We start from the raw sequence: 14,950 nt of genomic DNA on the forward strand, positions 1-14,950 counted from the left end.
TGTGTGTGTGTGTGTGTGTGTGTGTGTGTGTGTGTGTGTGTGTGTGTGTGTGTGTGTTTGTTTGAGAGGGAGAGCAGGGAGTTTTGGGGTCAGGACTTGTGGTGTGACCGGGTGGTGTGATTCACTGATGTTAGTGTTTGAGAGGTAACTGTGTGTCACCGCAGAAATACAGTTAAACTTTCACCTATATTCACTTTGAACACTGGATCCAGCTCTTCCTGCAGGTTTTGATTAGCAAAAACCAACGCAGGACAGAAAAGAAAACAAAGCTCAAGTTAAAGACGCTTCTTTAAATCTTAATTTCACTCGTGTTGAAGACCTGTTGTCTGAAAGGACTCGTTTCCAGAGGGGTACTGTTAAAGCGCTTAAGTCATTTTATTAAGATCTGTTATTAAGTATTTATTTTTAAATCATAACTTTTATTTTGTTACATTCAAAACATMAAAATGATGCTTCTATACTTTAGAGTTTAACACCTTACAAATTTAAATATGACTGATGTGTTTTAGTCTATGAATATAAGTTTTTGTGACCTCCTCCTCAGTCAGTTTCTGGTCACCTGCACCACAGCTGCAGCACTTCTCCTCATCGCCACAGCCTATGTCACCCTTCTTAAATCACTTCATGCCTCCTTGTGTTTGATCCTCTGTTTCTTTGTAAATTTTGCTGCCATGTCAGCATTTTTGTTTTATTTATTTATTTTTTTTACAATATAATCCAGTTTTATTTTTGAGTGTTGCCTTATCGGTCTGCAGTCCTGGGTCCAAATCCTCCTAAATACCATAAATTGACCATAAGAAGTAGATCTGAGCAAAGATGTCAAGCTTGGACTACAAGYTGAGATGACTCTCTGCTACTTCCTGATCATATTTAAGCAAAAATATCTATAAAATAAATTAGTTATAGTTACATTTGTATTGGCTGATGTCGGTTAAAGAAACACAAASGAAGTAAAAATTAACATCTCTTCCTCTTCTGTACTTAATGATCTGCATCTTTCCAGATGTGTCAGTCTGATAGGGATAAAAAAAACAGCTGAGTGGCCCAATTTTCAACTTTTCATTAGCTTATAGGTCAAAGTCTTGTCCATTCTCACAATAAGTGATTTTTATCATTCCTACCTCGCTGGGCCTCGTCTACAGATAAGAGTTTTAACACCACCTCCACCCTCAGCCCTGGAAGATCCATAAATCTGTTCCCTRCCGATTGTTTGTGCCGCGCCACCAGCAGCCATCAGCTGCTGCGTTCGGTCCAAACACTGCTTCAGTGCTGGGTTCCTTCACCTTGAAGAGTCAGGAGCCGTGYGTGAGTTTCTACAGGCGAAGGCTGGGAAGGACTTTGACCTCGTCCAGGTCGYCTAAAGGTTGATACTTTCCACCGAGGGCAAAGGTCGAGCTCCGGAAAGGGTTAAAGGTCAACACTTGACTGATGCCACTCAGCTGAGGGAGACAGACGAGGTAAGATGTCATTTCAGTTTTTGTCAGACCGGGCTTAAATTAACATTATTAATTTGTATTTTTTTTATTTCTCATTATTGCTGCTTTTGATTTTTAGCTGCTTTTCTGGTTGATGATCAAATCTGAGTCTCAATTTTTTTTTCTGCTACCCAGGACACTTGGAGTCACTTTTACACAATTTGGAGCAAAGATTTTTTTCTTGCCACACGCCACTTTTGTAAGTTTTATGAACTTTGGTTCAGAAAAGTCTTGACCTGAGAAATCTTAATAATCCTTTAGATCTGGGAAATTCTAACTTAACGTGTTTTTTATTCATTTTTATGCAAGTTCAAAGCTTCAAGATGCAAAGTGTTTATTGTCATATACAAAGGTGAAACATGTTTCCCTGAGCAATGAAATTCTTATTTTGCCGACCACACTGAATGCCAAGAGACAAGCAGACGAAAAAGATCAAGCACTGTATAGGATACTAAGAAAGTAATAAGGGATAAAGGATAAAAAGACCACACATATGAGGGTTTTAATGAAGCAACACTAATTTATCTGTAAAAATAAACTCAAATAGCTGATTGATTTGTTTGTAAAGAAGAATGCAGACACTTAATGTCAAAGTGAAGACAAAGGTTTAATGATTATTTAGGTTAAAGGTGGCCACGTTTTTCAGGCACGCRGTATAATCCGTGCCCGGCGGATGAAGCAATGCCTGTTCTGGCACAATGTTTAGAGTTTCAACATGTGGATCAGCGTTTCGCTCTGACCTGTTGCAGTGACTTCACTGAATGTCAGCGTCGTATAAATGCTTCTGGTTCTGAACAGTGCGTCTTATCTGMCCGGAGCGTCGCTCGGTTAACAGCTTCTTTTCCTTTGTTTTGTTTTTCCTTCGTGTTTCTAGCAAATATAAATAATGAGTTTTGAAGAGAGTCCAGTCACGAGCAGCGTGGCGGAAACTGACRGCAACGCCGACGGGTAGGTTAAAAAAAAAAAGAATAGTCTGCTTGTTTGTCATCGTAATTTGATTTATGCTGTTTTCTTTGGATGTTTTAGCGTCTGCTCTCAGAAGGAAAATGGGACGGACGTAGAAACAAACTCCAGCGTGAGGATCTGTGGAAAAGCTGATCCAGTTTCAAAGGTTTCCCCTGAATGTCCCGCCAAATCTCCCAAATGTCCTGTGCCAAACGGAGGACATTTACCAGGTACTGAATGTCTCTGACTGTCTCAGTAGGACAGAGTGGACCTAATATAATCATAAATAATAAAAATCAAATATAATTAGTGCAAATTCTGAGAGCAGTTGAATGTTTCTGTGGAGGCAGATCTGCTCAGGCGTGGAGAAACTTGAGGGTTTTTTTTTTCTGCAAAAGGAGCAGACAAAAGAGCGTTTTAGTTTCTTCTACGAAAAGGAAAAATAATRGAATGGAAACAATAAGAGGGAAATCTTTTAAATCCTGATCTTACGCCTCAGTAAGTCCTGATCAAAGCTGATTGGTGGGGTGAGTGAGCACATTCCACACTGCCTGTTCCRTATCAGGTAACGTCCCTGCCCGCTACGAATCATGGCCCAGCAGGTTGGACTCACCTGCAGGGGTGTTTTCATTCCTCCCACAYGCCTCCCTCTCTGCCTCTGAACCGCCACTGCTCGCTGTTTTATTTTGAGAAAAAACAAACAAACATTCRTTTCCATYAATGGCGAGTAAATGCAGCTGTTGTTCCAAAGCAGASGAGCCCAGGGCCGTTCGCCTGTCTGCCGCCAGCCTGGGCACCACCCTGGCCCCCGCAGAGCAGCTGTGGGTCTCCCGCAGAGACCGGGCGGTCAGACTGAGGATGGAGGACTCGGGCCCGGGCTCGGAGACCCCCGTCACCGTCCACCAGATGTTCCTGGAGACGGTGGAACAGTACGGGGATCACCCGGCTTTGGTTTCCAAGAAGGACGGGCGATGGGCCACCCTGACCTGGAGGCAGTACTACGAGCAGTGCCGAGCAGCAGCTAAAGGTTTCCTCAAGGTTGGTGTTTTTAATTGAGTATTCTGGAAGCTTTAACAAAGAAATGCACTTTTATCTCTGCACAGGTGTTACTTTAAAGTCACACTTTCAATAAACACAGAAACAGAAACTGCCAGAAATCATCATTTTTACACAAACCTTTTGAGTTCTGTCCCCTGCTTTGCTCTCCGAGGGCTGAAAACTAAATCCTGGGAGTATTTCCTGGCTTTTGTGACTACATGTGGGTCAAAGGAATAGGAACTGAGCCTTGGATCCACCGTATTGTTATTAATGATTGATTAGTTTATTCAATAGACTCATGGTCCACGTTAACATAAAAGAGACAAAAAACAAGCATAATACAAAACAGAAAAGAAAAAACGTATAAAAGACTTGCATACCAGTATTTCCATAAAGATGACTGGTAGCGTAATGCACTCCCAGAAGGATGTGACAACATTAAAATAARACTGTTCTTAGATTTACACAAACGACACATAAATTTGTATATTTAATTTGTCATAAGTGCTTGAAATGTCTTGACATGAGCACTACAAAACATCTCACTTCCACTACTGAATTTGGGTATTTTTTTTAGCAGAACTCTCAAGGAGTCATTATAAGCAACTTTAAGCTTCTGCATACTAGCTATTTTAAATTTACACCACAGGATGGAAGTATACAGAGATGTACAGTAAGATTTAAATAAACATATCTTTACATTACCTGAACACATATGAAATTTCCTCATCRAAATATTGGTCTGGGCATATAATATGCGACACTGCCGATACATGTCATCATCATCACAGAGCTGGTCTGTGATGAAGTGACCCAGATACTTGGTTTTAGTGCATACATTTAACTTTTACCCCGACAGAAAAAAAAAAAATCAGGAAAACAAAGTTCTCTGTCTGCTTTTGTCCTGCATATTAGCGCAACACTTTTCTTGGCATTATACTGCACATCATATGTAAAACCTTAATCAGAGCAGACATTCAACAACTGCTGAAAACCAGCACTGCTGGGTGAGAGGACAGCCAGATCATCAGCATACATAAAGTGATTAACCAAAGTATCACTGATCATACATCCAGTTTTACAAAGGTTCAGTTSTTTAGACAAATCATCCATAAACAAGTTGAACAATGCAGGTGAAAGAAGCCCACCCTGAYGCACACCATTACTCACCCCAAAAGAGGCAGAAATGTTATTGCCCTGTTTTACATGTATTTTCTGGTTAGMATACCAGTAAACTAAAATTCTTAAAATGCTGTCTGGAACTCCTCTCTCTTTTAATTTATCAAATAACTTGTAATGGTTGACTCGATCAAAGGCCTTAGAGGCATCAATAAACCCAATTAACACAGATGAGTGTTTTCTTATATATGCATTTGCTGTCTCTTTCAGGCCATAAATACAGAAATCAGTTCCCAACTTGGCTTTGAAACCAAATTGATTATCGTTTGTACAAATGAACTGATTAAGATGACCAAGCAGTATTTTCTCTAAGACCTTTGATGTCACACTATAGCTAGAGCTATCGGTCTGTAATTATCCAAGCGTCCAAACTTGCCAGTTTTATCCTTAATTACAGGCACCAGAGTAACAGATAATAAGGAATCAGGCAGCTGCCCATGAGTCATAAACCCAGAGAAACACATAGCAAGTAACACAGCAACTTTTTGACTGGCATATTTCAGATGTTCTGCTGTAATGCTATCTGAACCTGTTGCCTGGTTCTCACTCAAGTATGCTATAGTTTGCTTGACTTCAATAGGGTTGATTATGACTGTATCACTCTCAGCAATGCTTCCCATTTATAGGGTTCACTTTTAATGCAATTAAATAAGTCAAAATAATGGTGTCTCCAAAGCTCTGTTATATTATGAGCCCCAGATATGCCCTCTGTGGCGCTGGGGAGTAATGCAGCAGACCTGTTTAAAGCTCTTACCTCATTCCAAAAGCCAGTAACATTATTACATAAAAGTTTTTCAGCCATGGAGTCTGCTCTCATGTTCTGCTCACATTTGGAAATGTATCGAATTGCATATTTATACTTTGCACTAGTGATTTTTTTTATCATCTAGAAAAGTCCCATCTTTGGGTCTATATCTGTATAATATTATGAACAGGGTGAATATTGTTTTCATGTGCAGCTGGGCCTGGAACGTTTCCACGGAGTCGGCATTCTGGGATTCAACTCTCCGGAGTGGTTCATCTCAGACGTGGGCTGCATCTTGGCAGGGTGAGGTCATGCGTTTGTGTGTGTGTTTCACATGTTCTGTGTCTGTTTGTGTTTTTAATCAAACTGGATCGGGTCGAGGGAAAAGACACGATGGGGACGAGAGAACTTTGGTTTAGAAGTCAGCCACGGTGATGCTGAGATCTGGCAGCTTGTGTATCGAAATCTGGGTGAATCTATAAATTTCAGGATTTACTATCATGGCTTTTAAGGCCCTGTCACACTACACAACTTATGCCAACTTATGAACATTTTAAAGACATCTACTCTGAAGATGGAATTGAAAAAATCAWCAGGAAGCTTCTTTTTGGCGTGTACATAATTTAATTTGAACAAATTGATCAAATATATAAATTTTGTTAGCAATTTAAACATTAAAAATGTTTCATAAGTTAGCATAAGTTGTTTTGTGTGACAGGGCCTTTAATAAGTATTTTGTAAATTTTACTTCCCGTGAATGACTGATTTTACTGGTTTCTTTCTACAATAAAAAGTGGACCATTGGTTTGTCTGTTAGCAAAATATCCCTAGTTACTTTCTATTTGATGTGCAATTTCAGCCTGATTCTAGACAGTTAAAAATTAGTTTAAAAGGTTAAAAGATTCAACAGAAATGAACTTTTGCTCGAATGAATCAGATAGCAAGTAATTAGCAGCCAGAAAATTCTTTAGCAGTGAATCATTTAAAGAAAAAAAAGTAAATTCGTGTTTTGTTTGCGTCAAAGGGGTCTGGCGGCTGGTATTTACACGACCAACTCCCCCGAAGCCTGTGAGTACGTCGCTGCCAACTGCGAGGCAAACGTCCTGGTTGTRGAAAACCAGAAACAACTCGACAAAATCCTGAAGGTCAGGAGCTTCGTCCCTTATTTTTTACAGTAAAGCTGTGAAWCTCGCCTCACCTGACCGTGTGATTGTGTCTCGCCCGTCAGGTTAAAGATCAGTTACCTCACCTGAAAGCCATCGTCCAGTATAAAGGCGAGCTGCAGCAGAAAACGCCGTTCCTTTACACAGTATGTAAACACAGCAAACGTGTTAAAGACATTTGCTTTTATATCGTGCATGAGTGATGTTTTATCACCTTTTATTTAATTTGTAATTTAAGGTAATTAAACTTAAGCACAAAGCRGTTGTGGCTCAGTTTTGGTTGGAAGGAGAGACGTGGATTTAACGTGAACTCTGCGCGTTTCTGCAGTGGGACGAGTTCATGCAGCTCGGAGAAGACGTCTCCGACGAGMGGCTGGACTCTGTGATCGACAGCCTCCGGGCCAACCAGTGCTGCACGCTCATCTACACGTCTGGAACCACTGGAAACCCTAAAGGGGTCATGCTGAGCCATGACAACGTGAGTAACAGGAGGCGATGCTTTTTTTATGGGGTCAAAAACAACAGGACCAGGTCCACTCCTTGAGAGATTGTCGACTTTTGATGGTTATTGATTGCTTCCACTGGACAATGTTGAGCTGTAATAGAAAAACAGATTGAAAGAAACTGGTTGACTTCTACCTTTACGGCCCAATGCAGACCTTTCCTGCTCTGTTTTTAGGCTGATGTTTCTGTGGATGACTTGGTTTTGAACTGGTTTTAGTGGTTATTAAAAATATCACCCCCCCTCCGTCTTCTCCCTCGTCAGATCTCGTGGACGGCCCGAACGGCGTCGGTTATCCTGAATCCAAACCATGGAGAGGAGGTCCTCGTCAGCTACCTGCCGCTCAGCCACGTGGCGGCCCAGATGATCGACATGTGGGTCTGCATGAGCGCCGCGGGRACCGTGTACTTCGCGGAGCCGGATGCCCTCAAGGCGAGGAAGAGTTTTCACGGCGGAGTTGTCCACGGCTGGCTGCTTTTTTTTTTTTTTTGACCGGTTACTTGTTTCTTTCAGGGGTCCTTGGTAAACACGTTGAAAGAGGTTCACCCAACCGGGTTCCTGGGCGTTCCTCGGGTTTGGGAGAAGATGCAGGAAAGGATGAAGGCCGCTGGCGCCAAAGTGTCCCCGTTGAAGAAGAGGCTGTCGGACTGGGCCAAGTCCATCGGCCTGCAGTATAACTACAGCATGATGAAAGGGTGAGTTTGCGGCGAGGACTGTTGGATGAAAGCGCTGACGGTTTTTAACTGGCGTGTTCGTGCCGCAGGGAGAACGTGGTGCCGTGGGGCTTCATGCTGGCCAACAACCTGGTGTTTAAGAGGGTCCGGGCCGCCCTCGGGTTCGACCGCAGCAGGATTTGCTGCACCGGAGCTGCTCCCATCACCAAAGAAACCYTGGAGTACTTCCTGAGCCTGAACATCCCAGTGAGGGAGCTGTACGGCATGAGCGAAAGCTCCGGGCCGCACACCCTCTCCATCACCGAGTATCGCACCGGAAGGTCAGCAGCAAAGCATTATGGGTCATCTCACCTATTTAAGTGGTCTAGAGCTGGGGTTCTCAAAGTTTTTGCATCTGGGGACCACTTACAAGGATGAAAGATTTCCAGGGACCCTCTCATAAACCCCATGCTGTCTTAAAAATAATTTCCTGTCATTTTTAGCCATAAATACTGTGGTAACATCATTTTTTGGGAGGTTTATTATATCAGTGCTTTGTTCCCCATATACGTTTTTTTTTAAATAAAAACCAAATTAACAATTTATTGAAGTTTGTGAGGAACCCCAAGATACTGCTCGCAGACCCCTGGGGGTCCTGGGACCCGAACCTCTGGTCTAGAGCTTCAGACAGTTTTATATTTARGTTTCAGTTGTCAGCAAGTGTTTCAGCTCTCGTGTTTTATGCTTCTTGTTGTTCACCGTTTATTTGCTGAGTTTGTTCCCTAGTGCTGCTTCGGAAGAAATAAAAAATATCGCTGATAAGAGCTGCATGGTCGATAAAAGCAATGAAAAATATTGGAAGAGAAGCCAAATGACTACATGAGAATGGTTTTGACTTCCGGTTTGCAGCTGTGGGAAAGTGGTGCCGGGCTGCAAGACGAAGCTGGTGGAMCCGGACGCGGACGGGAACGGGGAGATCTGTTTCTGGGGTCGTCACGTCTTCATGGGCTACCTGAACATGCCCGACAAAACGGAGGAGGCTCTGGACGAGGAGGGCTGGCTGCGCTCCGGAGACCTGGGGAAACACGACGAGGACGACTTCCTGTACATCACAGGAAGGATCAAAGGTGAGCTGAACCTTCTGCTGACCTCAGAGGCCTCTTTAATAACAGCAACTGTTATCTGAACCCTTTGTCACATTTTATGTAATTCAGCTGAAACTTTTCTTGGCTGCTTGGCTGGTTTGGTTTTCAGGACATTGTTGCACAAACACAAAGATTTATTTCCACACACAAAGCACAAATAAACTCACTCGTATTTTTATTCCCCTAAGTAGCTTTGTGTTTAATCGCTTTAGAAACCTGATTTTTCTGACAAAACAAATGTAGAAAAACATGACAAAAAAAGAAAAGTTTGTTTTGTTTGTTTTATTTTAATTTAATAATTCTTTTGAATTATAAAAACATCTGAAATTAACTTTAAAACAAGAACAACTGTTGAGATTTTAAAGTTTAAAATTTAAAAATGCTTATTTAAAAAAATACAAAAAAATTGTAATTTTAAGCGCATAAGGTGGTAGTTAAAGGAAATAAATATGTATTACTTGCTGTTTTTGTGYCAGAAATCTAAGAACATTTTATTATGAAAGAATTACAAAGTTGTTCTGGTCAAACCTTAATAAAATTTTGGCTAAATAAATGTAAATATTAAAAAGTTATATTATTAGTTTTATTCTATTCTATTGTAAAGTTGACTGAGTTGTAGTCACTTTATTTATTTTAAAAACTCATGGAACAATTAGTCTTTTTCTAGAAATGATCTCACTGATMATCAGTGTTGTATAAAGTACCAGAAAGTGATACTTGAGTACAAGTATCTTATCATAAAATGACTTTGGTAAAAGTTCAAGTCTCCTCTAAGAATATTACTTGAGTAAAAGTCTTAAATTATCTAATTTATTTTGTACTGAAGTATCAAAAGTAAATTTCTGACATAAAATGTACTTAAGTGATAAAAGTAAAAGTACTGAGTAAAAATGAATGGTTAGGTTTTCCAAAATACATTTATTGGAAGGTGACCTCTTCAAAAAATGTTTTTTTTCTAATGGCGTGCAGCTTTGATTAATTGTATACAAACTAAATACAGTATCAGAATGGTATATATTTATACTTCTCATCCAACCACTATTAAATTCACACAATCCAGGAGACACAATTTTTCAGGATAGTATTTTTTTAACAATAACAAGCTGAAATGAAATAGGAGTAATGACTCTCTACTTCTAAACTTTTTTAAAAATGTAAGGAGTAGACGTAAAACGTAGGCTGACAAATAATTACTCAAGTAAAGTACAGACTGTTGAGACTTTTAAATCTCTGCTTAAAACTCATTTTTACTTCCTGGCCTTTAATTCTGGTTGAGTTTGAGATTATTTTAAAGAAAGTGTTTTTAAGGTTTTTCTCTATTTTAAATTGATCTTATTGTTTACATTTACGTGTTGCTCTGTTGTTTTATTCATTTGACTGAATTGTGAAGCACTTTGGTCAACTTTTGTTGTTTTTATGTGCTATATAAATAAACTGACATTGACAAATTGACACTGACCTAACCAAAATTTCTACTTAAGTACAGTAAAAAAGTATTTGGACTTAGTTACTTTACAACTCTGCTGATCATTTCAGGACTAAATGCATCACTTATGCAGTTTAAAAAAGTGCATTTATGAGGGTTTTTTTCTTTTTTTTGTGACATTGACTCCATCACATTTATAAAATTTTCTATTCTTTTTTCAAAAAAGCCAAATTATGAAGTTTAACTTCAAAAATGCTGACTCTCTGAGGTGAAAACCAAACGACAGGTTGTGTAAAGTTTGTCATTTCTGCAGAGCTGATCATCACTGCCGGCGGCGAGAACATYCCTCCGGTTCCCATCGAGGAGGCGTTGAAGAGCGAGGTGCCCATCATCAGCAACGCCATGCTGGTGGGAGACAAGCTCAAGTTCCTCTCCATGCTCCTCACGCTCAAAGTAACCGAGTCTTCGTCGCTGCGGGCCGATCCCCTCAGCTGCCGCATCAATAAGCACACTTTTTTTTTGTTTGTTTCAACCCGCAGTGTGTGATGGACGACAACGGCGACCCCACGGACGACCTGAGCCCCGAAGCACTGGACTTCTGCCGGCAGCGCGGCGTCAAGGCCACCAAGGTGTCGGAGATCGTAGCCAAWAAGGAGGCAGCGGTCTACAAAGCCATCCAGGAGGGGCTGGAGCGAGTCAACGCCCGGTCCACGTCCAACGCCCAGAAGGTCCAGAAGTGGGTCGTCCTGCAGCGAGACTTCTCTGTGAGCGGAGGAGAACTGGGTCAGCACCGACACACCTGCTGTTTTTCTCCCTTATCTGATTAAAATCATGTTATGAAAGGAGGAAGCATTAATGTYTAACTTATTAGTTATATAAAAGCAAACATTGTTCCAGTTCTGTTTGTTCTGCAGGGATTAAATCTAATGTTTTAATGCACAGCTCTACTCTGCAGAARCTGCACATTTACATCAAATAAACAAGTATTTATCACCATTTCTTTTGTTTTTCCTCTTTTATCCGTGCAGGACCCACCCTGAAACTGAGGAGGGCCATTGTTGTGAAAATGTACCAGGATAAAATTGACGAAATGTACGCAGAGACGACAGAAAAGCAGTAGAGCTGATGGCAATGAGGGGAAAGGTAGAAAAAAAAGCTGCTCTGTTGTGTCAGCTTTTGTATTTTGCACATAAAACCTTCATCTCACCAACAAAAACATTCACTTTTATCATTTTTATGACATTTTTTAAAATAGTTTTTAAATAGAAATTCACTGTGATGCAAGATTCTTGACCATAAAATGGGTTATTTCTGATACCTCTTTTAAAAAGTTTTATGCACATCTGGATGTTGGACAAAAACATCTGTTGACAAGTATTGTGAAGTTTCAAAATCTGTTTCAGTTTAAGTAAATCAGTGTATGCGTCATGTACAGTTTGACTCCTTTTTGAATATATATTTATTTTGTAAAAGCTTTTCTGTAAATTAATAAAAACAAGTGATTCTGATGAAATCTAACAAAGATGTGTATTTATTTCTGTAACRTAACCTTTTCATGCTTTGTGACATTTACAGTTGAACTTTGGATGCAGTTTGGAAAAAAAACAAAACGGCAACAAATTCATGTTAAATTCAGAGTTTTAATGCAAAAAATCTTTAATATTGTACAGAATATTTTATCTTAAGGTTTCAGTGCAACATCTTCAGAGATTTTCCCTCAAAGGATCATTTTATGCTGTGATTAAAAGAGAAACTGATTTAAGAGAGAGTTGATCTGAATTATACAGCGGGTAAAATAAGTATTGAACACGTCAACATTTTTCTCAGTAAATATATTACTAGAGGTGCTAATGAYATGAAATTTTCACCAGATGTTGGTAACAACCAAAGTGATCCATTCATACAAAGAAATCAAACCATCTGATGATGGGTAAAAGTAAAGAGCTCTCTCAAGACCTTCACAACCTTATTGTTGCAAAGCATAATGATGGCATCGGTTACAGAAGAATGTCTRAACTTCTGAAGGTTCCAGTGAGCACTGTTGGGGCCATAATTCAGAAGTGGAAAGAACATTATTTCACCATAAACCGACCACGACCAGGTGCCCCTCACAAGATTTCTGACAGAGGAGTGAAAAGAATTATCAGAAGAGTTGTCCAAGAGCCAAGGACCACTTGTGGAGAGCTTCAGAAAGACCTGGAATTAGCAGGTACGATTGTTTCAAAGAAAACAATAAGTAATGCACTGAACCACCATGGCCTGTATGCACGCTCACCACGCAAGACTCCACTGCTGAACAAACACCATACCAACAGTGAAGTTTGGAGGTGGGAACATCATTGTGTGGGGCTGTTTTTCAGCATATGGTACTGGCAAACTTCAAATAATTGAAGGAAGGATGAGTGGAAAAAATGTACAGAGACATTATTGACAAAAAAATCTGCTTCCATCTACCAGGATGATGAAGATGAAACGTGGCTGGACATTTCAGCAAGACAATGAGCCCAAACACAAAGCCAAGGAAACTCTCAGTTGGTTTCAGAGAAAGAAACTAAAGCTGCTGGAATGGCCCAGCCAATCACCTGACCTGAATCCAACAGAAAATCTATGGAAAGAACTAAAGATCAGAGTTCATAGAAGAGGTCCACGAAACCTTCAAGATTTGAAGACTGTTTGTGTGGAAGAATGGGCCAAAATCACACCTGAGCAATGCATGCCACTAGTTTCTCCATACAGGAGGCATCTTGAAGCTGTCATTGACAACAAAGCCTTTTGTACAAAGTATTAGATAAATTTCAGTAAGTGTGTTCAATACTTTTCCCCTGTGCCATTCCACATTATTACAAATAACTTCCTTTCTGGACATTTATGGTTTGATTTCTTTGTATGTATGGATCACTTGGGTTGTTACCAACATCTGGTGAAAATTTCATGTCATTAGCACCTCTAGTAATATATTTACTGAGAAAAATGKTGACGTGTTCAAWACTTATTTTACYCGCTGTATGCTGCAGTCATGTGGYTGAAAGGAGGCACAACATCACGTCGCTCATTAAAGACAATTAATTTTTAAAAAGGCAGAAACGGGTCAAAGCATGTAAAGTTATAACTTATTAAAACCTATTTTTTTCTGTTTGACGTAAAAAAAAACTAAAACTAACAAATAAAATCCCTTCCTGCTGTGGCAGCATCTCAACAAGAAAACACTTTTACTTTTTAAGAGTTATGTAATGTTTCTACTTAAAAAGCAACTGTTTCTCGGCGYGAGCCCATCCTCTCTTCATTTTACTGAAATCTGTAATTAGAACAGAACCAACGACACTTTTTGAAAGAGAGAAGATGCTGCAAAAACAGAAACTAATTAAGAACGTTTTAATTAGTTTCTAAATTACCCCAGACGCAAAAATAAAACTATTTCTAATGSGTGAAGAGAAAACCTTATTTAATATTACTTATACTTAATATTGGTGGGCTAATTTGTGTGTGATTGTTAGCAAAATATCTCATGAACCTGATTGAAACTCTCAGAAAGTAAAGCTTCAAGATKGCTGCCCCAGCTAACTGACATTAGCAGTAAAAACATTGGCTGTAACTCRGTTAATTTGACAGAYATTGAGCTAATATTTGATGTGGTAGTAGCTGAGACTGATCCCYAACASATTATTGAAGCTCTGACGAATCGCACGACATCTTTGGTAAAAACRGTGGGTGACGAGCACGGAGACATGTCCGACTGAAAGGTAAATCATTGTCCCTCTGGTGTTTTCCCCTCACTTGGTGGTGATGGCGACGCCCTGTTTGACCCAGGCGTTGTTGTTGAGCAAAGAGAGCATGAAGCGAGCCACGTCCCCTCTGCCCACCGAGCTGCGAGCCGGCTGACCGCCGCCGCCGGGAACAAAGTATCCCTCATGGGTCAGAAACTCCTGAGCTGCGGAGGAGACACAAGCATGTCGACACGGCGTTTTGTTTTCCTCGAACAACGAACAACGGCGCTGCTTTCACCTGAGGCCGGCAGGTTTTTGAGGCCGGGGGGCCGGACCACGGTCCAGCTGATGTCCTCTGTTTTCTGCAGGAAGTGCTCCATCTCGTACATGTTGTTGAGCACGCTGCGGATCATCGGCAGCAGGAGGAACCGGATCAGGTACGAGGACTGAGCTCCAGAGTTTGCTGACAAAAGAAAGAGGAAAATTATCTATTATCATACATTATTTAAGAACAAAAATATCTAAATCTATTAAGAGTACTGTATAAAGTCAGRGAGTTAAAGCTCTGCTTGTGTTATTTAATGCAATAATTGTTCCACATTTWATCTATTGTATTGAAGTCTGGGGYAAAGCTTGCAAAACAATTASCAATCCGATTTTTATTTTACAGAAAAGAGCTGTAAGAATTATCACTAGAAAACATTACAACCATCCATCAAATACATTATTTTGCAAACTGAAAATTTAGAAATTCTATGATTTGGTTAAATATAATATTTTACTGTTTATGTACAAGGCTCACAGAAACATATTACCTTCCAACATTCAGGCAAATTTTGTTGAGAGACAGTTGTTATTACCTTAAGGGGATGGAAATGTTTGTGAAGCCCTGTTTTCATACTTGCTTGAGAGAAAGATGTACTTTAATCCAGGGTATAATCTAATCCAGGGTATAGGATTGTGGATTGGTCTGGA

The 14,950-nt window shown here is 40.1% G+C and overlaps 2 protein-coding genes across 4 annotated transcripts in view; one reads left to right on the forward strand and one right to left on the reverse strand.

Moving 5' to 3' along the window:
- Positions 1-978: 978 nt before the first annotated feature.
- On the forward strand, positions 979-11,784 carry LOC106528925 (long-chain-fatty-acid--CoA ligase ACSBG2). 3 transcript variants are annotated; one of them, XM_014024211.1, is made up of 16 exons: positions 979-1,457; positions 1,555-1,674; positions 2,350-2,423; positions 2,502-2,650; positions 3,172-3,458; positions 5,597-5,685; positions 6,407-6,527; positions 6,611-6,691; positions 6,874-7,023; positions 7,312-7,479; positions 7,561-7,742; positions 7,811-8,041; positions 8,610-8,827; positions 10,585-10,724; positions 10,811-11,054; positions 11,300-11,784. In XM_014024211.1, the coding sequence occupies exons 3-16, from the start codon at positions 2,362-2,364 to the stop codon at positions 11,389-11,391; spliced, it is 2,214 nt and encodes a 737-aa protein (XP_013879665.1). In that variant the 5' UTR covers positions 979-1,457; positions 1,555-1,674; positions 2,350-2,361; the 3' UTR covers positions 11,392-11,784. The 3 variants fall into 3 exon arrangements, with proteins under 3 accessions (XP_013879665.1, XP_013879664.1, XP_013879666.1); XM_014024210.1 differs by having other exon boundaries at positions 1,611-1,674; XM_014024212.1 differs by having other exon boundaries at positions 1,611-1,674; positions 3,175-3,458.
- Positions 11,785-13,484: 1,700 nt separating this feature from the next.
- LOC106528926 (flavin reductase (NADPH)) overlaps positions 13,485-14,950 on the reverse strand; it is a 6,389-nt gene continuing 4,923 nt past the window's right edge. The window contains exons 4-5 of the mRNA XM_014024213.1: positions 14,274-14,438; positions 13,485-14,199 (exon numbers count right to left, since the gene is read on the reverse strand). Coding sequence (XP_013879667.1) covers positions 14,042-14,199; positions 14,274-14,438 — 323 coding nt within the window. The 3' untranslated portion in view covers positions 13,485-14,041. The remainder of the gene's footprint in view (positions 14,200-14,273; positions 14,439-14,950) is intronic.

Source organism: Austrofundulus limnaeus, unplaced genomic scaffold, assembly GCF_001266775.1.
Source record: "Austrofundulus limnaeus strain Quisiro unplaced genomic scaffold, Austrofundulus_limnaeus-1.0 Scaffold413, whole genome shotgun sequence".
Taxonomy (NCBI): Eukaryota; Metazoa; Chordata; class Actinopteri; order Cyprinodontiformes; family Rivulidae; genus Austrofundulus; species Austrofundulus limnaeus.